Source organism: Phaseolus vulgaris, chromosome 6, assembly GCF_051622355.1.
Source record: "Phaseolus vulgaris cultivar YP4 chromosome 6, ASM5162235v1, whole genome shotgun sequence".
Lineage (NCBI taxonomy): Eukaryota > Viridiplantae > Streptophyta > Magnoliopsida > Fabales > Fabaceae > Phaseolus > Phaseolus vulgaris.
Window position 1 is genome coordinate 8392117 of NC_143503.1, and position 27051 is coordinate 8419167.

At 43.7% G+C, this 27051-nt stretch overlaps 1 protein-coding gene across 1 annotated transcript; it reads left to right on the forward strand.

Annotated features, from left to right (window-relative positions):
• The first annotated feature begins 16841 nt into the window (after positions 1-16841).
• LOC137836240 (serine carboxypeptidase 1) lies at positions 16842-26431 on the forward strand. The gene is made up of 8 exons (XM_068645076.2): positions 16842-17217; positions 18017-18124; positions 18225-18496; positions 18582-18833; positions 19641-19747; positions 20047-20136; positions 25500-25605; positions 26043-26431. The coding sequence occupies exons 1-8, from the start codon at positions 16842-16844 to the stop codon at positions 26199-26201; spliced, it is 1470 nt and encodes a 489-aa protein (XP_068501177.2). The 3' UTR covers positions 26202-26431.
• The last annotated feature ends 620 nt before the right edge of the window (positions 26432-27051 follow it).

The window sequence follows — 27051 nt, forward strand, 5'->3', positions numbered from 1 at the left end:
CCCAGAGCTATGCACTACTCGACGTTCTGCCCAAATCCCTCGTGGAACTCACACCAGACGTCCTTTCGTGGCCCCAAATTCCTGTCAGTCTTCTAAGGAAACTTCAGCTTTTCCGCTACCCCTAGCATGCCTATCAATTCCTTGTAGGATACTCGAAACTTGGGTCAGAATGCAGACTCCTCCCTGGCCTTTGACTTGGGCTCGTTTCTCTTGGCTACGTATGGTGAATACCTCAAGTTCGCTCTCTTCTTGGTTGAGGTTTTGTTAACCCTCAAAGGTCAGGCTCGGCTACTCTCCTTAGGCTTAGGCTGCCTTGAAGACGAGTTGCCCTGCTTCGTGGCCACAACCTCTTCTACATTGATATGGAAAAAACCCGTTGTCGTATCTCGGAGAATGTCTCTACAGGATTTCTGATCAATGAATCGTTGAACGATCCCTTGTTCGAAAGCAGTGACCATCACAACTTTATCATGGGTCTGGAGTCTTACTGTAAGTGCCCAAAATCTGTTCAGGTAATCCTTCAACGATTTCCTCTTCCTTTGTCTCACATTGAAGAGGTCATACAACATTGGAGGCTTGACCTAGTTGACAAAGAACTGTTCTCTAAACAGTCTGAAGAATTGCTCAAAATAGGTGATATGGCCATCGGGAAGCCCACTAAACCACTGTAGGGTTATTCCTGTGAATGTACTCATGAACATCTTGCACTCAATAGCATTCGTTCCTTCAGAAACAATCATCTGAGCATTGAATGTCGTGAGATGATTCTCTGGGTCTTCCACCCCTGTGAAAACAATTTGGGCATGATGTAGTGCGCTGGCACAAGCTCACCCATGATCGCTTACGAAAATGGCTTGGGACGATCTCTCAAAGGAAAATTCAACCCTTGATCCCTTGTAGAGCGTCGATCATGCTGTTGTAATTTCCTGCACAACGCAATTCCTCATTAGCTGCCTAAGAAGCCTCTATCTCTACCATCAGTTGATCCTACAGAAGCACTTGCTCAGCTCGGGCTTCTGCTCGTAGCCTTTCTTGCTCGGTTTTAGCTTCTTGTTGGATCTGTTCCTGCTCTTGTTTGTACTGCTCATTGGCTTCCTAGAGAGCCCTCTGGTCTTCATGAGTTGTTGTAAAGTGGGGGCGTCACTTCCTTCGGATCCCAACAGTCTTTGTCTAGTGTTCCTCATCACGTTGGAAGGCTTTAAACACGAATGTGGGTGACATCCGGTTTTATTGGGCTCCACGATGGGCGCCAAATGTTCTCGTTGGTTGACCTCAGGTTGACTGGATGGGCAAGCTCCGCTTCTAGTTTGTCTCTTCCTGACGCACTAGAACAACGCTCCGTTGAGACAGAGGGGTCTCTACCTGCTGATCACACTCCGACGATCAAATCAGTGACAACATACTAAATAATAATCAGTTTCAGTCTCTAGTACTCAGAAACAACATACCTTTACTTGGGGTCTCAAACCACTTTTATAACTACTATTGTAATAGCTTTCACTCACGAGAATATAATTGTTAGAAATGATTGCTTAAACAAGAGGGGGGTGAATTGTTTTATCAAAGATTTTCGCAAATACTTGCTTCAGAATGAATTCTTAACAAACAATTCAGATAAGCACTTGAGGAAGGCAATCAAACAATCTAACAGAAACAGTTATCATAATTTCAACCGGTTAAAGTTACGATTTAATCGGTTGTTTATAGCAGCGAAATATCAAACAGTTAGAGAGTTTGAGGGAAAGAGAGATTTACACATAGGAGTTATATTGGTTCACTCAATCACTGAGCTACATCCACTCCTCGGTCAAACCACTGAGTATTCCACTATGTAACCAAACACAGATTACACAAACCACACCACAAAGAGGTGACTTTGAATCACACAAAGCCTACTCACCCCCTTTGCACAAGCCACACTTCTAGACAAAACACCCTCTGTCTTTACAGGTTTTCAAATACAAATAGAATGTAATATGAACAATTACAAGATACTAAACAGGATAGAAAGCACCTGGATTTACAGAACCAAAAATCCTATGATCAACACTTGTCATCACACAACAAAGCTTGGCAACAATCTTGCTTTTTAAAATCCTTTCTTAAAATCAAATCTCTTTCTTAAATATGAATCAATACTCATTGTATTTTCTCGTGTCTTTTGATTTGAAAACGAAGCTATATTTATAGCCTTTGAAAAGCTATCGTTCAAGGAAGATTTGAACAACTTAATCAGTTTAAACAGGTTTTCAAAATACTATTATGAAAACACACATTTAATCGGTTGAAACCATGATTCAAACGGTTGAATGAGTCAAACAGTTACACAACTGATTCAGAAAGCAGTTTCACAACTTCCAGACAGCTAAGTGACAAACAACCGGTTATTTCGATAAATCAATCGGTTGTTTCCCCTTTGCTTGGAAAAACACTTAGTTTCTTAAAACAGTTTTAATCAAGCTTTGTGCAGGTTTTAAGAACTAATCTTACAAAGATTCTAAACACCCTACTCTTAAACCCAAACCTAGAAAGCAGCACAGCTCCAGGCTTCATGAGGATTTGATACATCAAAGCTCCCATCTTCAACAATAATCTCTACTGAAAGCATAAAATAATAATAGAAAATCATCTACTCACAGACACCACTTATATTCAAGTGCTAATAGCAGGAAAACATTTTGTTTAACATGTGTACCATTATTCTCGGGTGCTGCTCTTTTTTTCTCAACAACTATTTAATTAATATGTAACTAACATGTATTAATTAATATATAACTAACTTGCATATTATCACAAGAGACAAAATATCTCTTTATCTTTAGAATAATATGATAACAGATTTAAACAATAACAATTATATCTTTCATCTTCAGAATAATATCATAATAGATAAAATATATATAACTAACTTGCATATTATCACAAGAGATCAAATATCTCTTTATCTTCAGACTAATATGATAACAGATTTAAACAATAACAATTATATCTTTCATCTTCAGAATAATATCACAACAGATAATATCACAAACGATAAAATATCTCCTTATCTTTTATCTTAATTACCTTTCTTGGTTCGGCCCCTACTTGAGTTGAGGTCTTGAGCATTCCTGTCCAATACAATTATAAATGATAAATTTAATATTTTCAACGATAAATTATAAAACCCTCAAATTACATCCCTTTGGTTAAATTAAATTGATAAACTAATTTCCACCATAAGAGAAACATAAATATATTTAAACCTAAAATACACTATAAAATATTAAGAAATATGTAAGAGTCATTTTCTTCATTTTTGTTTATTTTCTGTTGTATGCAAACCCTTCTCTTTCCTTCTTATTTCTAAAAGGTTTTTCTCTACTTTCTCCCTCTACCCTCATTATTTCAATCTCACATCCCTTTCAAAATCCTATCACTCTTCATTGTAGTTGAAACCAAGAATTATTCTTAATATGTGAAACTTTTCAATGGAGTCTTTTGTTTCTTTCAGTCTTGAGAGTATGAAAAATTTAATGTTGTATGTTGGGAGGAAAAATCTTATGAAGTGAGTTGAGAATGCTATTCAAAATTCAAGAGAGAAAATTATGTTTCTAGAAGGGTCTACGTGATGCCACAAAAGATTCTTCTGAGTCACCAAGTGAGAGCATCGTCTGACCCACTCCAGTGAGTGTTTTATTTGATACCCTCGCTCAACAAACGTAGGCACGCTCAAACAGAGATTTCATTTGAGTCACTTGAGTGAAATTATTGTTTGATACCCTCGGTCGAGTAAAAGCAGATGCGCCTAAGTAGAGGTATCATTTGGGTCACTCTATTAAATACTTCATCTAACACCCTCCTTTGGTGAAAATGCTTTCGCTCAAGCCAAGACATCGTGTGCCTTCTCTAATTATGTGGTGTTTCTTTGGCTAATTAGATATTTTACGCTTGTGTAGAAATTGTTGAATCCTATGCTTGAATGATTTATTTGCTTTGATTAATTGAATAATGATATTCATATATATATATATATATATATAATCTAGGATGATTTGTGTTCAATAATCTTTAATATGGTGTATTAAGTATTCGAAACTATGATAACGGCTAAATTATTGTAAAATTCATAATAATATTTGCATGCATCATATGTATGGAAAAGTAATCTATAGGATGATTAGGCAAGAACCTTTAATTCCACATTAATTCCCAAATAATCTTTAAATCTAGTAGTAATTAGCTCTCACTAGTGTTACATTTAATTCTCAATTTATGCATTAATTTCCACAATAACAAACATGAATGATTCACTTTATTAAAGTTTTTTTTTAATCTTTTCATCTGACCGTTAAACATAATAAAAATTACAACGAAAATCAAAATCTAAAACTATACCCTCTAGATAATATCACATGATATGTATACATGTAATGTTACATTTTAGTGTACTCACTTAATTGCTACTCAAAATCTCTATTGAATATAATAAAATTACAAAGAAAATCCAAATCCAAAACTATACTCTTTGGATCTGATCCGATCGGTCATCGGTCGTAGATGACGTTAGTAGTAGAGGACCACGTGGACCGCTCGCAGGGTGACACGTGGACCAGGTGGCAGAGAGGTCAGGGAGACGATCGCCAAGAGCGGTGATCGGGGGTCAGTAACCAAGCGACCACCGACAGATCAAGCGGCAGAGAGGTCAGGAGACAGATCATCCAGAACGGTGATCGGTGGTCAGTAGCCAAGTGGCCACCAACAGACCAGTCCTCAGACTAACGCCTGGGGGCAGGACGCGAGAAGCAAATAAACACTGATCAGTCATCGGGTGCATAGTCATCGGGGTCTCGTGTCACACGCAGTTAAACTGGGACTGAGGTTCCCAGCGAGAGCGTTACGCATGGACCTTGCATGAGCACATCCCAGGGAATCATGCATGAGAGTGGCCTGTGGGAACTAGTAAACCAGTCAGTGATTGGTGATTCCCTCAACCCATTACGTGTGTGACACCGTGAAGGTAAGCTGTATACGCAGAGAGCAACGTTTGGTGAGTGTGCCTAGACCAGCCACACTTAACGTTCTCCTGGGAGTATGCAATTACCCAGATGAGAGAAATATCCTAAGTTACTCCGCAAGGGCGTAACTTAGGCACACAAAGAGAAACGCCAGAGCCCCTCTAGTAAGTGACACGTGTGTGGTTAGATGTGAGTTGCAGGCCTCCACGTGTCATCATCTGAGAGGGGCGCGGTCCAGACAAAAGTGCACTCCGTACCACTAAGGGTACAGACAGGCGCAGCCAAGCGCAGAGACGCGCAGACATGCACAGACTCTCACGCTCTCACTACTGATTCTGCAGGGATGCTGTCTCTGAAAAGCATAACAGGGTTCTGACACATGCCAGAAAAGCATAACAGAATTCTGTTATGCCCAGAAACAGAGAGAGAGACATAAAAGAGGGAATCAGGGAGAGATTGGGGGGATACGAAAAACAGAGAGCAAGAGTTTTTCACACACACTACTAGTTTCTCATTTTGGTGGTTCTGTGGACTAACTTGATCCTCGGAGTGCAAACGGCCGCTAGAGGCGTCGTCTGTGTGTTTTGCAGGTCACGTTTGAAGACTCAAGAGAAGGTCCTGAGGGTGACTCTGCAGAGATCGCAGTCGCGTAGACGGGACAGAGAGTGCTACAAAGCGATTCCTCCACGTTCGAGTTACCGGCAGGATCATTTGGCGCTCGAGTGAATCGTGGTCCCATATACACCACAGTTTTGAAGCTTACCAGGGTTTTACCAACTTCTTTGATAAGGAAAGATGCCTAGAAACAGACAACCATCACCTGCGCCATCTGCTGACGAAGGAGCTGTGACAATGGCGCAGGTCCTGGAGATGGTGCGCACGCTGCAGGATAACGCCGCAGCGTCAAAAGCTGAACAAGAAAAGATGCAGACGGAGTTGGCCGCGTCGCAAAGCAGGAACGACGAGTTGAATCGCGTCAACGAAGAGTTGAGAAGGACGTTGCAGGCGCAGAGGGAACATGTGGTTGACGAAAGGGTGTCTAGGCAGCCATCACCTCCCAGAGCGTTCCCCATGCCATTCTCCCCTGAAATCATGGGAACCATGGTGCCTCCCAACCTGGTAGGGGTGAAGGCATCGTTCAAAGGGGTAGAAGACCCGGAGGCGCATCTGACGGCGTTCCACACCCAGATGATGTTGTCTGGGGGCTCAGACGCTGTGTACTGCAAAATGTTCATGAGCACGCTAAGCGGAATCGCCATGGAGTGGTTCGTGAGCTTACCAGAAGTGCATATCACGTCTTTCTCTCAGTTTTCAAAGCTCTTCACTGAGCAATATATCGTCAACAAAGCACCTGCAGTGGTGTCATACGACTTGTTTGACGTGCGTCAGTACCAGGGTGAGTCGCTGAAAGACTACCTCAACCGCTTTGGAGCACAAGTGGTTAGACTGCCCAGCAAAGATGAAGATATGCTGGTACACGCGTTCAAGAAGGGAGTACTTCCTGGCCCTTTCAGCGAGTCTCTCATCAGGAACCATCCCAGCACCTTTGCAGAGATCCGACGACGCGCGGTGGCGCACATAGTGGCAGAAACAGAGGTTTCTGAGAAAAGGGGAAGTGCTGCACCACCAAGGCCGCGTGGAGGGCAAGGAAAACCGCAGCAAGCGAGGGTGCATGAGGCCAAGGAGGGGAAGAAGGTGCGGGAAAAACCTCGTCCCTATGCACCAGGCAAAGATCAGAGCAGGGGGCGTGCAAGGGAGAATAACGCACCCCCAAGATACAACTTCATGGTGGGATTGGCGGACCTCATCGCCCTTCCTGCTGTAGCAGCAAGACTACGAGTACCGGAGAAAACTGATAAGGTACTGGGTAGAAAGAAGAACGAGTGGTGTGAGTTTCACCAGGCCTTTGGCCACACACTTCACTCCTGTTTAGCGTTGGGGCACCAACTGGCGGAGTTGGTGAAGTCTGGTTTCCTAGCAGATTACCTGCGTGAGCCGCAAGGTGATCGCGCGTCAGGATCCGAGACTGGAGAACAGCAGCATGAAGTCCCTGTGCACGGGGAAGTGCAAACCATCGCGGGAGGCTTCTCTGGCGGGGGATGCACAGCGTCATAGAGAAGGAGATACGCTCGATCAGTGATGGCGGTAGATGCGGTAAATGAGAGTCATTACCCTGAAGTAGACATTATCTTCAGGAAAGCTGATCTACGGGACGTTGTCCCGCACGACAACGACCCTGTGGTCATTTCTCTCATCACAGCGGGAAGACGAGTGCACAGAGTACTCGTAGATCAAGGAAGCTCGGCAGACGTCATGTTCTGGCCAACATTCAACAAGTTACAGTTGTCCCCTGATCAGCTGAGGCCATATACCGGGTGTCTCTACGGTTTTGCAGGAGATCAGGTAGAGGTGCGGGGATACATTGAGCTGAGGACAACGTTTACTGACGGAACGACAGCCCGCACTGAAAAGATAAAGTACTTGGTGGTGAACGCCCCTTCTGCGTACAACATTTTGTTGGGTAGGCCAACACTCAATAGGTTGGGCGCAATACCATCAACGAGGCACATGAAGTTGAAACTGCCGTCGATGGAGGGAAACATGATAACCATCAAGTCGGATCAGGCTGAGGCAAGACGCTGTTATGAGAACAGCCTGAAGCAGAAGAGAAGTGTTTGCCACGTCACCACGAAACCACCACCAGGTTCGCGCGAAGAGCGATCGGTGGTTAGGGAGACACAGGGCGCTCAGAGGATGGAGAATGCTGCGGTGGGGGGCTCCCAGGTAGCCCAAGTTGAAGAAGAAGAGGAAGGCGCGATCGCTCCTCGCGAGTCAGGGATCGCGAGGGCGGTCATCACCAGTGAGAGAAGGCCCCACCCAGCTGAAGGATGGGTCGAAGTGGACATCGGGGGGAAAAAATTCAAATTAGGGGGATCCCTCGTTGAAGAAGAGCGAAGGCTGATCGTGGGTGTGATTGAGAAGCACATGAATGCCTTCGCATGGTCAGCATCCGACATGCCAGGAATCGACCCCGATTTCCTTTGCCATCGTCTGTCGATGGATCCCAAGGTTCGACCTGTGCGACTAAGGCGAAGGAAATTCAACGAAGAGAAGAGGAAGGTGATCCACGACGAAGCGCAGAAGCTCCTTGCTGCAGGGCACATCAGAGAGATCCAGTACCCCGAGTGGCTAGCGAATGTGGTGCTGGTTCAGAAGGCAAGCGGCAAGTGGAGAATGTGCGTGGACTTCACTGACCTCAACAAGGCATGCCCCAAGGATTCTTACCCTTTACCCAGTATAGATGCCCTAGTTGATAGCGCATCGGGGGGAAAGCTACTCAGCTTTTTGGATGCTTTTTCAGGGTATAACCAGATCAGGATGCACCCCATGGATGAGTGCAAGACCGCGTTTATGACGGAACGGTCTTGCTACTGCTACAAGGTCATGCCATTCGGGTTAAAGAACGCGGGGGCTACCTATCAGCGGCTCATGGATAGGGTACTCTCGCCCATGCTGGGAAGGAACGTACATGCCTGTGTAGATGACATGGTGGTTACATCCCAAGAGAAGAAACATCATGCAGCTGATCTGGAAGAGCTATTCACCACCATTGCCAAGTACAGGCTGAAGCTCAACCCTGAGAAATGTATCTTTGGTATGGAGGCTGAGAAGTTCTTGGGCTTCCTCTTAACAGAGCGGGGAATCGAAGGTAACCCCGAGAAGTGTGCGGCGATCGTGGCAATGAGGAGCCCAACGACGGTGAAGGAGGTGCAACAACTCACCGGTCGCTTGGCAGCTTTGTCCCGGTTTATGTCTGCTGGAGGGGAGAAGGGTCATCCATACTTCCAGTGTCTTAAACGCAACAGCAAATTCCTCTGGACACAGGAGTGCGAGGAGGCCTTCATCAAGCTAAAGGAGTATCTGGCGAGCCCACCAGTCTTGCGAAAACCCCAGGTAGGCATCCCTCTTCGTCTATATTTCACTGTGACAGAGAGAGCAGTCAGCTCAGTCCTGGTGCAAGAGCAAGACCAGACCCAGAGGCCTGTTTACTTCGTGAGTAAGGTGCTGCAAGGCCCTGAAACAAGGTACCAGGCCCTCGAGAAGGCTGCCCTGGCAGTGGTGTTTTCAGCCAGAAGACTCAGGCATTACTTCCACAGCTTCACAGTGGTGGTGATGACTGATCTGCCTATCCAGAACGTGTTGAAGAAACCTGATGTAGCAGGCAGGATGGTCAAATGGGCGGTGGAATTATCAGAGTTTGACATCTAGTACGAGCCCCGAGGACCGATCAAGGGGCAGGTGTTCGCAGACTTTGTAGTCGAGTTGTCGTCGATCGCGACACCTGCAGAAGGATTAGATTTCCGATGGGTATTATCGGTGGATGGTTCTTCTAATCAGCAGGGGAGTGGCGCTGGAGTCATTCTGGAAGGCCCAAACGAGGTACTGATCGAGCAGTCCCTCCGCTTTGCCTTCAAAGCTAGCAACAATCAGGCGGAGTATGAAGCCCTGATCGCGGGAATGTTGTTAGCAAGAGAAATGGGAGCAAGAAATCTGCTGGCCAAAAGCGACTCTTTGCTGGTCACCAGGCAGGTTACAGGGGAGTTCCAAGCAAAGGATCCCCAGATGGCAGCCTACCTGGAGTATGTACTGCTCCTGAAGACGTCCTTCACCGAATTCGAATTGGTACACGTGCCAAGAGAGCAAAATGCCAGAGCAGACCTGCTTGCCAAGCTGGCCAGCTCAGGCAAAGGGGGGAAGCAGAGGACTGTCATTCAGGAGACCTTGAAGGTACCGCGAGCGTTCGTGTCGGATAATCAGGTATTCCATGTGTGCAAATCAATGGAGCGTCTAACGATCGGTCATCGGTCGTTGACCCAAGAAACGCTGAGAGCACCGAGGGTGAGATCGCGACCGTCGAAGACCGATGAGTCGATGGAGGTCCATGCGGAGAAGGAACCCGACACCTGGATAACGCCATACCAGTTATACTTAGAAGATGGTGTACTCCCACTCGACGTGGTAGAGGCAAAAAGGATAAAGAGGAGTTCAAGTAAGTTTACTCTAATAGATGGAAACCTCTTTAGATTTGGATTTTCTCACCCTATGCAGATCTGTGTGCACGGCGAGCAATGCACCAGACTCATGTCTGAGCTGCACGAGGGGGTGTGCGGAAGCCACGTAGGTGGTCGCGCTTTGGCAAGTAGAGTACTCCGCGCGGGGTACTACTGGCCAAAGCTGAAGGAAGATTGCATAAGGTTTGCTCAGCGATGCAAACAGTGTCAACTGCATGCAGATTGGCACAAGGCACCCCCTGAGGAGTTGAGGTCCATCCATAGCCCGTGGCCATTCCACACATGGGGAATCGACATCCTAGGACCTTTTCCCCTGGCGATAAGGCAGATGAAGTTTCTCATCGTGGCCATCGAGTACTTCACCAAGTGGGTGGAGGCAGAACCAGTCGCACACATCACCGCACAGAAAGTCGAGCACTTCGTCTGGAAGAACATCGTCTGCCGCTTTGGAATACCCAAGAGGTTGGTCTCCGACAATGGCACCCAGTTCACGAGTCATCAGCTGAGGAAGATGTGTGAGGAGTTAAAAATACAGCAGGTTTTCGCTTCAGTGGAACACCCACAAACCAATGGGCAGGTGGAGTCAGCAAATCGAGTACTGCTCAGGGGGTTGAAGCGAAGACTAGACAAGGCCAAAGGAGGCTGGGCAGAGGAGGTCCCCAGAATTGTATGGTCTTATCATACCACCCCACAGTCCAGCACCCATGAGACACCCTTCAGCCTTGTCTATGGGACAGACGCCATGATTCCCGTGGAGATACAGGAGAGCTCCCCCAGGTTCTTGAACTTCGTTGCTGAAGAGTCCAATGAAGAACGAAAGGTGAATCTAGACCTGCTGGACGAAGTGCGAGAAGAAGCCAGAGTCAGTGCTGAAGCCGTAAAGAGAAGAGTAGAGCAGAGGCACAACTCTAAAGTGAGGCCCAGGCGCTTCCAAGAAGGTGATCTGGTGATGAGAAAGGCGCATCAGAATGACATGCAGAACAAGTTGTCCCCAAAGTGGACAGGCCCGTACAGAGTGGTGGAGACATTGGAGAACGGAGCCTATCGCCTAGAGACTTTGGAGGGAGGAGCAATCCCCAGAACGTGGAACGCCACCCATTTAAAATTTTATTTCAGTTAAAGTTGTATAGTAATGGCGTTCTCGCGCTAAAAGATACATGCTTTGTATGTGGTGGAAACAGTTGAACAGACAAGGGGGCACTCTTTTCCCTAAGGAGGGTTTTTAACGAGGCCACCCAATTAAAGAAAAAATTTCCAGCATATCAAGTGTGCTCAAGTATTAAAGTTAAAGTCCTCCTTGCCCCAGGTGCAAGTGCAGGTGATTGGTTAGGCCCTACTTGCCCTAGGCGCAAGTACTGGCACCGATCTAAGTCTTCCTCACCCCAGGTGTGAGCGCAAGCAGTTAAAGGTTTGAAAAGCCAGGGGTGCTAGTAAGACCAAGGGAGGGAAAGGAAAGGTTTTGACAAAATGTCCTTACCCACTTGGCATGCACCAATATTGGCCCAGTAAAGCTCTTAGTCCGAAACCCTTCTCACCCCAGGAGTGAGGCAGGGAATGAACGACTCGACGCCCCGAAGGGTGATGACCTTGGGGAAAGTAAGAGGGGTTAGTGAGAAACACTTTTATTTCCCCAAAACAAGGCATCACCTTGAGCGATCGATGTCAAGCTTCTCTATGCACTTAGCGCTAGAGCGACAGAGAAGCTAGGTGAAGATCGAAGAACGATCACTGATGAGTCGTCAGTGATTGGTTAGTGGTGCAAAGCAGCGCACAAGAACTGTTAAACACAAGGCTAAGGGAGAAGCTAGTCGTGATCAAGTAGAGGCCAAGAACAAGGGAGGCAGATCGCGCTAAGCCTAAGCTGGTTAACACTTAGTCGTGCGCAAAGTGAAAGACAAAGCTCAAGATCGCGCTGAACCTAAGCTAGCTAACAGTTAGTCGCGTGCATAAAGAAAGGTGAAACTCAAGAAAAAATACAAGAGAAGAAGTTCATACAAATTGAGAGTTTATCTTCATAACCAAGTTTTATACAAATTTTGAGTTATAAGGAAAGTGGTGCAGAAGTGAAAATTTACAAGAAAGAGAAAAGTTTAAGGGGCAGGAGGGATGAGCTTTCCATCCACCACTTCGTGATAGATGCTGAACTGCGAGAGGTCCAGGTCTGGGAGAACGCATCTGATTTGCTCGAGTGCTAGCTCGAATCCATCAGTAAGGGCATCAGCACCCACGTTCATCAAATCAGCCTTCTCCGCCTCCAGTTTTTGCTTTGAGGCCTCCGCAGCATCTCTCTCAGTGGTAACGGCAGCAAGAGAGGAGGCAGCTTCTGCTAGTTGACCCTGGGCTTCAGAAAGTTTGCCCGCCACCTCCTCAAGCCTTTTCTCTCCAGCAGCAGCCGCTTCTTTGGTGGACTTGAGCTCCCCCACTAGCTGAGTGTTCAGTTGGCGCAGGGAGGAGGTCTCGGCCCGTAGCTCCACCACCGCGCAGTCCAAAGAGCTCACAGTCTGCCCCATCAAGATCTCCGTCTTGATGGTCTCTTGGACCTGCGCTAGGTACTCCCTCCTAGCTTTCTCCACCATGCCCCGCATCAGCTCTACAGATCCTTGAGCAGCTTCGAAGTCACTTCGCAGTGACTCCTTGTCGTGCTCAAGCTCTTTCACCCTTTTCTCCAGGGCTAGTTGCTTGCGATGCTGGGTGGAAAACTCCAGAGAGAGCACTACCTGCTTGGCCAGGTGCATGTCCACCTCATCACCATTCCATTCGACGAGCTCCCGGTTGCTTATGAGCTGTCGAACCAGGGTGATGACCCTGCTGAAGTTCTCGTGGCTGGCCCCAGAAGCGCTTGGGCGCGAGCTAGACCCACCACATTCAGTAGTGGCGGTAGAGATTGGCAGCAGTGGTGGTGGTGCACCCCCAGTTTGGGCAGAAGCACCCCCAGCAGGATGAGCGGATGGACCAGGTGATTGGCCTGCTGGGGGGGGAAGATGGCAGCTGAGAAGTTGGAGGCAACTGCTGGCATGGAGAAGGAAGGCAGGTGGGCTCTGAGGCAGGTTGAGCACAGGGAGGAGGGGGAGACCCTTCCTCTATTTCCACCACCTCGATCTCTCCAGGCTGGAGAGATGAAGCCCCCTCGACCACTGGCATCTTCCTCTGGCGGTGTACAAGAGGAGAGCCAGAACTTTCCTCTTCAGTCGAGGCAGCAGCAGCAGCGAGTGAAGTAGAAGCCTTCACCAGTCTCTTTCTTTTCCTCCCTTGCTCGGGGCCTTCAGCTGGCGCGACCGAGAGAGGGGGGGCTGCAATGGGCTCAGTTGTAGAAGAGGAGGAGCCAGTGCCCTTGGTTCCCCGACACTTGGCAAGCTCTAGCAAGGCCAGCCTCCTGTCTTTCCCCGACATTGAGTCTGCATAGATGAGAAAAGGAAGAGTTAGATGGCCAAGTTATGCAAGTAAGTAAAAATATATAAAAGCATGCATGAGAAGGTGCAGGTATCCTAAGAGGTGGAAGAAGAGCTACCTATATACTTCTTCAGGGCCACCACATCGAACTCATCTTTGATGAGTCGAGCAGAGTTGTACTTGGCCCCCAGGAGCAGCCCACATAGCTCGCGCTCGTAGGGGGCCATAGCTTCGAGGTCCCTGGATTTCTTGAATTCAACCCCAGGAACCCAGTAGAGGGGGTACCCCTCGAGCAGATTTGGACTTTGAGGGGTGGCAGATATCATGTAGAACCTGCCCTTCCAATCTTTGAAGGATTGCTGGTATAGGCCCAGGAGCACTCGTCCAGCAACCCCGTTCAGGCTAACCCAGGACCTGTCCCCAGGGTTCTTCGCTTCGAAGAAGTAGAGGAACACGTCCACAGAGGCGTTGTGCCCGAAATAATTGCAGAGGATCTGAAATGCCCGGATGAAGGCCCAGGCATTTGGATGGAGTTGGCAGGGCGCGACGTTCAACTCCATCATCAGCTCCTTTTCGAAGAAGGTGAAAGGGAGGCGCAGCTTCAACCTCTTGAAGATAGCGGAGTAGATGAAGACGAAGGGCACCCCATTGGTGGCCCTATCGTCTGCGCAGATGGGCATTCCTCGATGAGGAATGCGGATTTGAATATTGAAGTCATTCTCCCTGTAGATGGCGCAGGAAGGCTCATCGGGATTGTGGCTCAGCAGGGACGTGAGGTGGCCCTGGGGCAGTAGGGTGGAGGTTTCAGCGAGCAACGCCAGGGGAGCCCAGTCGTAGACCCTGGCATTGTCGTGGTAGGAGGTAGCCACAGGCGGTGGTGGAGCTGGCGCACTCGCGGAAGGCTGTGCACCAGAGGAAGGGGCAATAATACGCGCAGTTTGTTTCAAGCGAGCCATCGCGAGATAGCTGCAAATGGAGGAAAAACGAAAAGTCAGAATGAATGGAAGAAGAGGGAATGATGAATGTTTCGGTGAAAACAGAGAGGGGGAAGGAGAAAGAGATGCCCAGGTGAAAAGAGGAAGAAGAAGAAGCAGAAGTCAAAGCGAGAACGTGAAAAAACCCTAGCGCGGGTTCGAGAGAGGATAATAGAGAAGATGAATGCATGATGACAAGAAAGATAAATGCAATCGGTAAAGATGATCTAAATAGACCCAGGGAGAAGAAAAACCATACCTTTGGATGATCGCAAGAGGTTTGGAAGCAGAGAATTTGAAGGAAGATAGGTGCGCAGAGGAAGAGTTCGCAGGAAGTCTGGGAGTCGAATGAAGAAGATGAAGGAACAGTGAAGGAGCGCGCCAATTTGAATAAGAGAAGCGCTAGCGACACACCACGCTGGCCGTCGATGGGGCCACGTGTCGCGAGATTAAGGAAGGGAGTTCAAACGTTAAAGAAGCAGCACGTGAGGGGGCACGTGATGCGGTCCCACTTGCCACGTGGAATGAGGGCACGACCACTTAGTCTCTTCGCTGAGAACGAGTTCTCGACTCGAGACTGGGGGGCTTGTGATCCGATCGGTCATCGGTCGTAGATGACGTCAGCAGTAGAGGACCACGTGGACCGCTCGCAGGGTGACACGTGGACCAGGTGGCAGAGAGGTCAGGGAGACGATCGCCAAGAGCGGTGATCGGGGGTCAGTAACCAAGCGACCACCGACAGATCAGGCGGCAGAGAGGTCAGGAGACAGATCATCCAGAACGGTGATCGGTGGTCAGTAGCCAAGTGGCCACCAACAGACCAGTCCTCAGACTAACGCCTGGGGGCAGGACGCGAGAAGCAAATAAACACTGATCAGTCATCGGGTGCATAGTCATCGGGGTCTCGTGTCACACGCAGTTAAACTGGGACTGAGGTTCCCAGCGAGAGCGTTACGCATGGACCTCGCATGAGCACATCCCAGGGAATCATGCACGAGAGTGGCCTGTGGGAACTAGTAAACCAGTCAGTGATTGGTGATTCCCTCAACCCATTACGTGCGTGACACCGTGAAGGTAAGCTGTATACGCAGAGAGCAACGTTTGGTGAGTGTGCCTAGACCAGCCACACTTAACGTTCTCCTGGGAGTATGCAATTACCCAGATGAGAGAAATATCCTAAGTTACTCCGCAAGGGCGTAACTTAGGCACACAAAGAGAAACGCCAGAGCCCCTCCAGTAAGTGACACGTGTGTGGTTAGATGTGAGTTGTAGGCCTCCACGTGTCATCATCTGAGAGGGGCATGGTCCAGACAAAAGTGCACTCCGTACCACTAAGGGTACAGACAGGCGCAGCCAAGCGCAGAGACGCGCAGACATGCACAGACTCTCACGCTCTCACTACTGATTCTGCAGGTATGCTGTCTTTGAAAAGCATAACAGGGTTCTGACACATGCCAGAAAAGCATAACAGAATTCTGTTATGCCCAGAAACAGAGAGAGAGACATAAAAGAGGGAATCAGGGAGAGATTGGGGGGATACGAAAAACAGAGAGCAAGAGTTTTTCACACACACTACTAGTTTCTCATTTTGGTGGTTTTGTGGACTAACTTGATCCTCGGAGTGCAAACGGCCGCTAGAGGCGTCGTCTGTGTGTTTTGCAGGTCACGTTTGAAGACTCAAGAGAAGGTCCTGAGGGTGACTCTGCAGAGAACGCAGTCGCGTAGACGGGACAGAGAGTGCTACAAAGCGATTCCTCCACTTTCGAGTTACCGGCAGGATCAGGATCATTCACATGATATGTATACATGTAATGTTACATTTTAGTGTACACACTTAATTGGTAAGCATAACAATGTTTTGAGAAGATGAATATATCTTTCTTAAATACATAATTTATCTTCTTATTTTGAGATTATTTTACGAATATGTAAATTATATAATTTGGACCCGTATGTCCTATGCTTTGGACAATTGCCGTTGCAGGCTTCAAAGATATGCATACAAAAGAAGTCATCGAACAACCAGAGAGACTTAACCCACAGAGGAATGTGAATTAGGATGAAATTTAAGTACAACTTCATGGATCAATAGTAAGAAAAAGTTAGAGGAACAAATATCACAGAAATGGTCAAAGTATAGTAACAGAGTTATATTAAAAAATAAAACTTCATGTGATTATGGACAAAAGGAATAAAAGGGTAGGCCAACTCATTTTTGAATTAGAAACTAAATACACCAGCCGGCTGATCTATGCATTATCAAGAGTAGTGTACTTGTTTTCTTTCTACTCTCTTTCACATGCTTCCAAGCAAAAATAACAGTTCTGCATTTTTTTTGCCACTCATTATGGTCTATAAATAAGTAGAAACTTATGATACAGAAACCAAGTAACCTGGTTGTGAACAAGATGAAGAACCTTTCTCTTTATGCTTGTTTACTCACTTTGAGTTTCTTGGTTCTTCTTCCTTGTAGCAAAGCCAGTCAGGCTGATAAACTTGATGAGTTGATTCTGTCTAGAAGCTCACAGAAGGCTCCTATGACCCTTTCTTGGGCAGAGGAAGATGCATTGAAAACTCATTCTTCTGCTTATGTTGCACCCCAAGAGGGGCTACAGCAAGCTGACAAGATTGTTGCATTGCCTGGCCAGTCCTATGGGGTGAATTTTGACCAATATTCAGGATATGTCACCGTTGATCCAGAGGCTGGAAGAGCACTTTTCTATTATTTTGTGGAGTCTCCATATAACCCTTCCACCAAACCTTTAGTATTGTGGTTAAATGGAGGTAAAAAATAATTTAAATTACCTTTAGTATTGAGTATTGTGCTTATGCTCATTTGTGTGTCTTTTCTCTTTTGGCTCTTTTACTTATTATATCTGGTAATTTCTAAGAAAAAAACACAAAATGGAGATATTTGTTTAGTTGTAGGATGCAACTACATTGAGAGACACTGCCTGTTTCGATCAATGAGTTAAGAGCAAATTCATAATATTATCTTCCGATACCTTAAAATAATAAATTTGAGATTTTTCTTTCCTTATATATTGTTTATCTTGATATTGTTTTTCAATATTGAAACTTTAACTCACATTTGACTTCATCAAACAATAGTTTCTATGACATGAAGGCATTGGGAGAAAATAAAACAAGAGAATAGTTAATGTGAAAGCTAAGTTATCTTTTTGTTAAGCATAATAAATAGCTTTTTTCTAATTAGATGTTCTTCAACCAGTGTCATCATTATATTTATTGGATAATATTTTTGTTAAAAATTTATACTGATTAGATATATGATGAAATTATATGTAGTAGTAAATTTACTTTTTAAGATGTTCCTAAAACATAATCTAACAATGTTTGCTGGATTTATTATGGCATCTGTTGCTGCTGGGGGCATGTAATTAACAATGTTTCTTTTTCTCCTTTGGATGTAATTAACATTGTTAAACTTAATTACATGATTTTGTTATCACCATCCTCTAACCTTGCAGACTACCATTAGTACATAAATTAGAACATTATGAGTCAGATCACGTAAGAATTTTGATTCAGATTCTGAAGTCATAGTGTTTGAAACTCACAGGACCCGGTTGTTCCTCATTGGGATATGGCGCCTTTGAGGAATTGGGACCTTTCAGAATAAACTCAGATGGAAAAACACTGTATCGTAACAAATATGCTTGGAATGAAGGTGAGACAGTCATCAAAATAATTGTTTTTTGGTATACAAAACCCTTTGTGATGGAGTTGAGAGACATAAAAAACTTAACACACAATGGTGCATTATGCAGTGGCAAATGTGCTGTTCCTGGAATCCCCTGCTGGAGTAGGCTTTTCCTACTCAAACACTAGTTCAGACTATGATCATGCAGGAGATAAATCTACTGCTAAAGATGCCTATGTTTTCCTTATCAATTGGCTAGAAAGGTTTCCACAGTACAAAACTCGTGATTTCTACATAACTGGGGAAAGCTATGCTGGTCACTATGTTCCTCAGCTTGCATACACTATTGTGCTGAACAATAAATACAGTCACCAAAATATTAACATCAAAAGCATTGCTGTATGTTCAAAAGACTTCTACTGCAAATAATGCTTATGTGATATCATCATTTTTCTAACTTCTTGATTTGTGCTGCAAATTTCAGATAGGGAATGCTTGGATTGACGATGTTACCGGTTCAAAGGGAATAGTTGATTACTTATGGAGTCATGCTTTGAACTCAGATCAAACACATGAGTTGATTCAGAAGTACTGCGATTTCAGTGCTGAAAATGTCTCAGAAATATGTGCCAATGCAACAAGAACGGCCCTCATTGAGAAAGGAAACATAGACTTCTATAACATCTATGCTCCACTGTGTCTTGACTCTTCTCTCAAAAATGGATCAACTGGTTCTGTAAGTAATATACTCCTATGTATTGTTGCATTTATTTCAAAATAATTCAAAATTGTAAAAATATATGAAGTTCATTTATTTCAGTAGTAACACCAATTTTGAACCAAAGCGAGTAGATTATAGAAATCATATGTTAGGAAACTCGGACATGTGTTACATATATGACATTCGTACTATACGTATTGGTAAAGTGTCCAATTCAAAAAATATTTTTGGGATCTTTAACAATTTTAGCACGGTTCCAACAAAATGTATGAAAGAATAAATTAAGTGATTTTCCAAAATCTCAAGTTTATTGTATAATTTTTTATTATGATTATAGAAATAAGGAATAAATCCTTTTAAACTAGTCATGGAAAGCATCTTTCTTCCACAAAGGAAAAATTCAACCATAACTAATCACATAAATCATAATTGTCAATTTATATAATTCATAATGATATAATATATAGATCTATGTTCTTGTGTCTTACATCTTGGAGATTACACGTGTCGAAGTGTCAGTGTTGTGTCTAGTAGTGTCTGTGTGAGTGTGTGCTCTACATAAATCACATGTATTGTTCTCAGTCATATGACACTCTTCCACATCTCCTTCATTTTATTCTCATGTTATATAACACTACTGAAACCTTATATTTTGGATGAAACTGGAGTAACATACTAGAAACAATTTTGAATTCCCTTTAGAGACATGCAGTTGTAAGAAGTTTACAATGAACAGAAAGCGTGCAACAGTATGACAAAAAGATGTTTAAGGATGCAAGGTTTTCCAAGTAACTTTTAATGCCCTGTGACACTTCATTTCAGGTATCTGATTTTGACCCGTGTTCTGATTATTACGGGGAATCCTACCTAAATAGGCCAGAGGTCCAACTAGCTCTTCATGCAAAACCCACAAACTGGACCCTCTGCAGGTAATCTAAATAGCTTGGGAGATCCTAAAACATTACAATCCTATCTGGTTTGAAAGAATGCTTCTTATTTTACTAGTTCTGTAGTTACGAATTATCACCTTATTTTCACTGTTTTCTGTGCTAAATGAAATTAATCTGATCGAGTGTGTTGGAAGATATCCGTGGCAAAAATAAATTTAATAACAGCAAAATAATATAAAAATGGAACAAGAAATGAAAATAAAGTTCATCTTAAATCAATACTACAACTACATGCTAATCGCCAACCAACCATATATCATATTTTGCTAAATTTGCAGTGATCAATTAAGCTGGAACGACAGCCCAACTACCATCCTGCCAGTCATCAAGTATCTCATCGATAGTGGTATTGGATTGTGGATATACAGGTAAGTTCAGTTTCACTTTTAGCACATGCACTACAAGTTTAAGCCACAAGAACCAAGATAATGATTTGGTTATAGCATATACACTACATAAACAAAAAAATGTACCTTCAATGTTGAAGATTCCACGTCAAGAACATTTCATAATATATAAGTGATTGCTGCAAATAAGCCGATTTTATAAGGTTGAATTATGCTTAAAGTCCAGTTCTTAAAGCATCAGAGTCATTTAGAGTCTATCCTGTTGAATAAACTTTAATGTAATTTGTGGGTTTTAAAGTTAGAAGTTACTAGAAAAGAGTAGAATGGGAGTTTGGATATGTAAAAGGTCAAAAGTTGTGAGTGGGATTTTAATTGTGTTGTTAGTGGGGTTTTAAGGCCATAATGAAGACTTTTCTAGAAGAGCTTCCTAAAGCCTATAAATAGGATGCTCTCTCAATTGTAAGATATACCACAGAAAGAAATACAATAGAGAGAATTGCAAAGAAGAGTGTTTCTTTTAGAGAGAATTTAAGTGTGAGTGAGTGTCTATTTTTTACAATTTGGTATCAAGAGCCAATGGCGAATGTGACGGGTCAAATACCGCTACCACGGTTAACGAAGGCGACCAGATATGACAACTGGAGCATTCAAATGAAAGCTCTTCTCGGTTCTCAGGATTCATGGGAGGTGGTCGAAGAAGGTTTTGAAGAACCGACCAATACCACGGGTTATACGGCAGCTCAAACCAAGGCATTGAAAGAGATGCGATCGAAAGATAAGGCAGCTTTGTACATGTTGTATAGAGCTGTTGATGAGGCAATTTTTGAGAAGATTGCTGGTGCGTCCACTTCAAAGGAAGCATGGGACATATTGGAGAAGGTGTTCAAAGGAGCTGACCGAGTTAAGCAAGTGCGTCTACAAACTCTGCGTGGCGAGTTGGAGAACATGAAGATGATGGAGTCAGAAAGTGTATCTGACTACATCACGCGTGTACAGGCTGTGGTGAATCAACTCAACCGAAACGGTGAAACTCTAACCGATGCACGAGTTGTGGAGAAGATTTTGAGAACATTAACAGACAATTTTGAGAGTATTGTGTGCGCGATAGAAGAGTCAAAGGACCTTGCGACGCTCACAGTCGACGAGCTCGCCGGTTCTCTCGAGGCACACGAGCAACGAAAGAAGAAGAAGAAGGAGGAAACACTCGAGCAAGCACTTCAAACCAAGGCGTCAATCAAAGACGAAAAGGTACTCTATCATCAAAATTCTCAATATAGAGGGCGTGGTCGTGGAAGTCGTGGAAACGGTCGTGGTGGAAAAGGCAGCAACCATGAAGGGTACTATAAGGAGAAGGAACAGTCGAGCCAACCAAATTGGCGTGGAAGAGGACGTGGTAGAGGAAGAGGCGGCCGATCGAATTATTCCAACATCGAGTGCTACAAATGTCACAAATATGGTCACTATGCGAAGGATTGTAACTCTGACAAATGTTACAATTGTGGTAAAGTGGGGCATTTTGCAAAAGATTGTCGTGCTGATATAAAGATAGAAGAAACAACCAACCTAGCCTTGGAAGTCGAAACGAATGAAGGTGTTCTCTTGATGGCTCAAGATGAAGTCAACATTAACAATGACACTCTGTGGTACCTCGACTCTGGAGCAAGCAACCATATGTGCGGTCACGAGTACCTATTCAAAGATATGCAAAAGATTGAAGATGGTCATGTTTCATTTGGAGATGCATCAAAGGTGGAGGTCAAAGGGCGAGGTACGGTTTGCTACTTACAAAAGGATGGCTTAATTGGGTCACTCCAAGATGTTTATTACGTACCAGACCTCAAGACCAACATTTTGAGTATGGGGCAACTCACGGAGAAAGGTTACTCGATATTTTTGAAAGATCGATTCCTACACTTGAAGAACAAGCAAGGGTGTTTGGTTGCCCGAATTGAGATGGCAAGAAATCGGATGTACAAGCTGAATTTGAGAAGCATACGAGAAAAATGTTTGCAAGTCAACATAGAAGATAAGGCATCGTTGTGGCATCTCCGTTTTGGTCACCTACATCATGGTGGACTAAAAGAGTTAGCGAAGAAGAATATGGTGCACGGGCTACCCAACATGGACTACGAGGGAAAATTTTGTGAAGAATGTGTGCTCAGCAAGCATGTGAGAACCTCGTTTCCAAAAAAGGCTCAATATTGGGCTAAGCAACCTCTCGAATTGATTCATACCGACATATGTGGACCAATTACTCCAGAGTCCTTCAGCGGTAAAAGGTATTTCATTACCTTCATTGATGATTTCTCACGGAAAACTTGGGTTTACTTTCTGAAAGAAAAATCCGAGGCATTTGAGGTGTTCAAAAAGTTCAAGGTGATGGTGGAGAGGACAACTGATAAACAGATCAAAGCTGTACGATCTGATAGAGGTGGCGAGTATACTTCAACGACTTTCATGGAGTATTGCGAGGAGCAAGGCATAAGGCGATTTCTAACTGCACCATACACTCCTCAACAAAATGGTGTGGCCGAGAGGAAGAATCGGACCATTCTCGACATGGTTCGATCAATGCTTAAGAGCAAAAAGATGCCAAAGGAATTTTGGGCGGAAGCTGTGCAATGCGCCATCTATGTGCAAAATCGATGTCCACATGTGAAGTTAGATGATCAAACACCACAAGAGGCATGGAGCGGACAAAAGCCAACAGTTTCTCATCTCAAAGTGTTTGGTAGTGTGGCTTATGCACACGTACCAGATCAACGAAGAACGAAGCTCGAAGACAAAAGCAAAAGGTATGTTTTTATTGGGTATGATGAGAAGACAAAAGGGTACAAGCTACTTGATCCAATAAGCAAGAAGGTGACGGTGAGTCGTGATGTGCAAATAAATGAAGCAAGCGAGTGGGATTGGAACAATTCTTCAGAGGTTATGATTGAAGTTGGAGAATCATCACCGACAAGTATAAATTCCGAAACAACCGATGATGAAGATGAACCACGACAACCTAAAATTCGAAGTTTGCATGATTTGTATGATTCGACAAATGAGGTACACCTAGTATGTCTTTTGGCAGATGCTGAAAATATCAGCTTTGAAGAGGCGGTGCGAGACAAGAAGTGGCAAACTGCCATGGATGAGGAGATTAAAGCGATTGACCGCAACAACACATGGGAGCTAACAGAATTGCCAGAGGGAAGTCAGCCCATTGGTGTGAAGTGGATATTCAAGAAAAAGATGAATGCTCAAGGCGAGATAGAGAGGTACAAGGCGCGACTCGTTGCGAAGGGATACAAACAAAAGGAGGGAATTGACTACGATGAGGTGTTTGCTCCCGTTGTAAGAATGGAGACAATTCGATTGCTCATTTCCCAAGCGGCTCAATTTAAATGGCCGATATTTCAAATGGATGTCAAGTCGGCATTCTTGAATGGTGTGCTTGAAGAAGAAGTTTACATCGAACAACCACCTGGGTACATGAAAATCGGAGAGGAGAAGAAGGTGCTAAAATTGAAGAAGGCACTTTACGGGTTGAAGCAAGCACCGCGGGCATGGAATACTCGTATCGATACATACTTCAAGGAGAACGGGTTCAAGCAATGTCCTTACGAGCATGCTCTTTACGCAAAGAACAATGGAGGTAACATGATATTTGTTGCTCTTTATGTTGATGATCTCATTTTTATGGGTAACAATAATGATATGATAGAAGAGTTTAAGGGCACAATGAGACGGGAATTTGAGATGACAGATTTGGGATTGATGAAGTTTTTCCTTGGCTTGGAAGTTAGACAAAAAGAGACAGGTATTTTTGTATCACAGGAGAAATATGCAAAGGAGATTTTGAAGAAGTACAAGATGGAAAATTGCAACCCAGTATCAATACCAATGGAACCAGGTGCAAAACTCTCAAAGTTCGATGGAGGAGAACGTGTCGATGCAAGTAGATACCGGAGTTTGGTAGGAAGCCTTCGTTATCTCACATGCACAAGGCCGGATCTTTCATTAAGTGTCGGCATCATAAGTCGATTCATGGAGGAACCGGTTTACTCACATTGGAAGGCGTTGAAGCGAGTCCTACGGTACATCCAAGGTACTGTATCACTCGGATTGTTCTACTCAAAAGCAGAAGATTACAAGTTGGTGGGTTACTCTGACAGCGATTGGTGCGGAGACATAGATGATCGGAAAAGTACATCGGGATATGTATTCTTTATGGGCAACACAGCATTTTCTTGGCTTTCAAAGAAGCAACCGATCGTGACGCTATCGACGTGTGAAGCTGAATATGTGGCAGCATCTTGGTGTGTATGTCATGCGATATGGCTAAGAAACTTGTTGAGTAAGATGGAGCTAAAGCAACTAGATGCAACTGTGATTCAAGTTGACAACAAATCAGCAATTGAGTTGGCAAAGAACCCAGTGAACCATGAAAGAAGCAAACATATTGACGTTCGTTTTCACTTTATTCGTGATCATGTGAAGAAAGGAATTGTGGAATTGGTGCATGTGGCAAGTCAAGATCAAGTTGCTGATATCTTCACAAAACCGCTACCGAAAGTCTTTTTCGACAAATTCAAGAAGATGATTGGCATGATGGATGGTAGAAACATTTAAGTTTATGGGGGAGTTTTGTTGAATAAACTTTAATGTAATTTGTGGGTTTTAAAGTTAGAAGTTACTAGAAAAGAGTAGAATGGGAGTTTGGATATGTAAAAGGTCAAAAGTTGTGAGTGGGATTTTAATTGTGTTGTTAGTGGGGTTTTAAGGCCATAATGAAGACTTTTCTAGAAGAGCTTCCTAAAGCCTATAAATAGGATGCTCTCTCAATTGTAAGATATACCACAGAAAGAAATACAATAGAGAGAATTGCAAAGAAGAGTGTTTCTTTTAGAGAGAATTTAAGTGTGAGTGAGTGTCTATTTTTTACATATCCCAGTAAGAGTTTGTTGGATTTATCGAGTTACCGCTATCGAATCGCTATCACACCACCCATAAATATATAGTTCTAAGTGCAAGTTGACAGTCTTGGCGTGAGAGTTGTGTTGGAGATCCCACAACAACTAATAAAAAGATTTTATATAAATAATATATAAGTGGTGCAAACCTTACCTCATAAGTCGGTTTTATAAAGTTGAGTTATAAATTTTATTTCTTAAGAGTTATCCACTTTTTTTTTCCTTTTGTTCTTTTCTGAACTAGCATGTAGAAAGTTCAACTATTCTGAGTTCCTTGAGAATACCTTTTCAATGACAAAGCTTCACTACCTAACCATAGCCTTGTTTTTGAATTCAATTAATTCCTTCACTCATGTAGAATAATGAAGTTTGCCTTTTCGTTTATGTACCCCAAGTACTGAATTTAGATTATTTGTTCTCCTACAGTGGTGATACTGATGCAAGGGTGCCAGTCACATCTTCCAGATATGCAATCAACACCCTCAAGCTACCTATCCTGGTTCCTTGGCGTCCATGGTATTCTGAAAAAGAGGTACTAAATTGATATTTTAATGCATTTATACTATTTCACTTCTTTTAACATTCTCTTTTATTCAGTGTGTAGTTTTGCATCCGACATAACCTTTTCCAATCACACTAGAGCACAGTTTTGAACAAATAGTATTCATTCAGATTGAAGAACGGTTTGGTATTTTTTAGTTACAAAACAAACAAAAACCTACGACCATGATCTACGTGTTTGTGTTAACTATGTAATAGAATCAAAACATCAAAAGTAAGGTACGGGCCACATGAGCTGCATTAGTTGTGACAAATTGTGACCAGGATCACAATTTAAAACCTTAGATCAAAATTCCAATTGTGGAACCAAGTTTATCATCTGATACTGAATTATTGAGTTCTCTCCAAGGTCAATTAGTACTTGTTTCTTTATGATTTTTAAACATGACCAACTTCTCATAATCACAGGTTGGAGGGTATGTGGTGAAATACAAAGGAGTTACATTTGTTACAGTTAGAGGAGCAGGGCATTTGGTTCCGAGCTGGCAACCAAAACGGGCTCTGACCTTCGTCTCTTCGTTCCTCTATGGAATCCTGCCTCCTGCTTCACCATGGAAGGCTTTCTAAGCATGATCAATCACTCCAGCTGCACTTTGTGCAAACTATATTAGTTAGATTATAATGAAATTTCAAGTTTCAAATAAAAGTGTAGCTATGTATCAGTCGATTCACATCCCATGTAACCTAGTTGCGCTCTTGCTCGTAATGTTTGAGCTCCCTTTCTTTTGTTATGATTGGAAACTAGAAATATAATGTTTTGCCTAGATACTCCTCTCTTCATACAAAGATGTCTCCTTTCTTCTATGCTTTCTTATCCGAAAGAGTGGGAGGTACCTACAAATACACTCCAGCAATTTAACAATAGTTCTAAGTGAGGTAATAAATGCACTATAAATATCAACTTTATATACTTCAAAACGTTACATATCTATAGTATTTTTTACTTGTATTGGCCTAGATTAACTAGATTCATTTGTCTTTCACTACCTTGATTCCATGATTATGTTGCTAATGTTGTTTACGTGAATAATATGAGATAGTGTCGTTCTTGGTACCCAATATGTTCTTGATGTCGGATGGTATATTAATCATGTGGAGGTTTGTCGGATGCCAATATATCATTGTCATTCAACGATAATTCGAGTCGGGATGATGTCGTTATTACAGTCAATGAAGATGAACATTCTTTGCTTGATGTGGTGCTTCAATGGAGTGCACGTAAGAAAGAGAGGTTTTAATGAATCCTAATTGCAAATAAAAAATAGACAATGACTTAAGCGTAAAAGAGAGAAAAGAAAATACAAAGGAAATTCTTATTCACTTGCGTATTAAAGAGTAAAATACATGGTGTATATATAAGAAAAAGACTAAGACCTAACTGAAACAGAAAAAGAAAGTTGGGCCAAACAAACAAAGC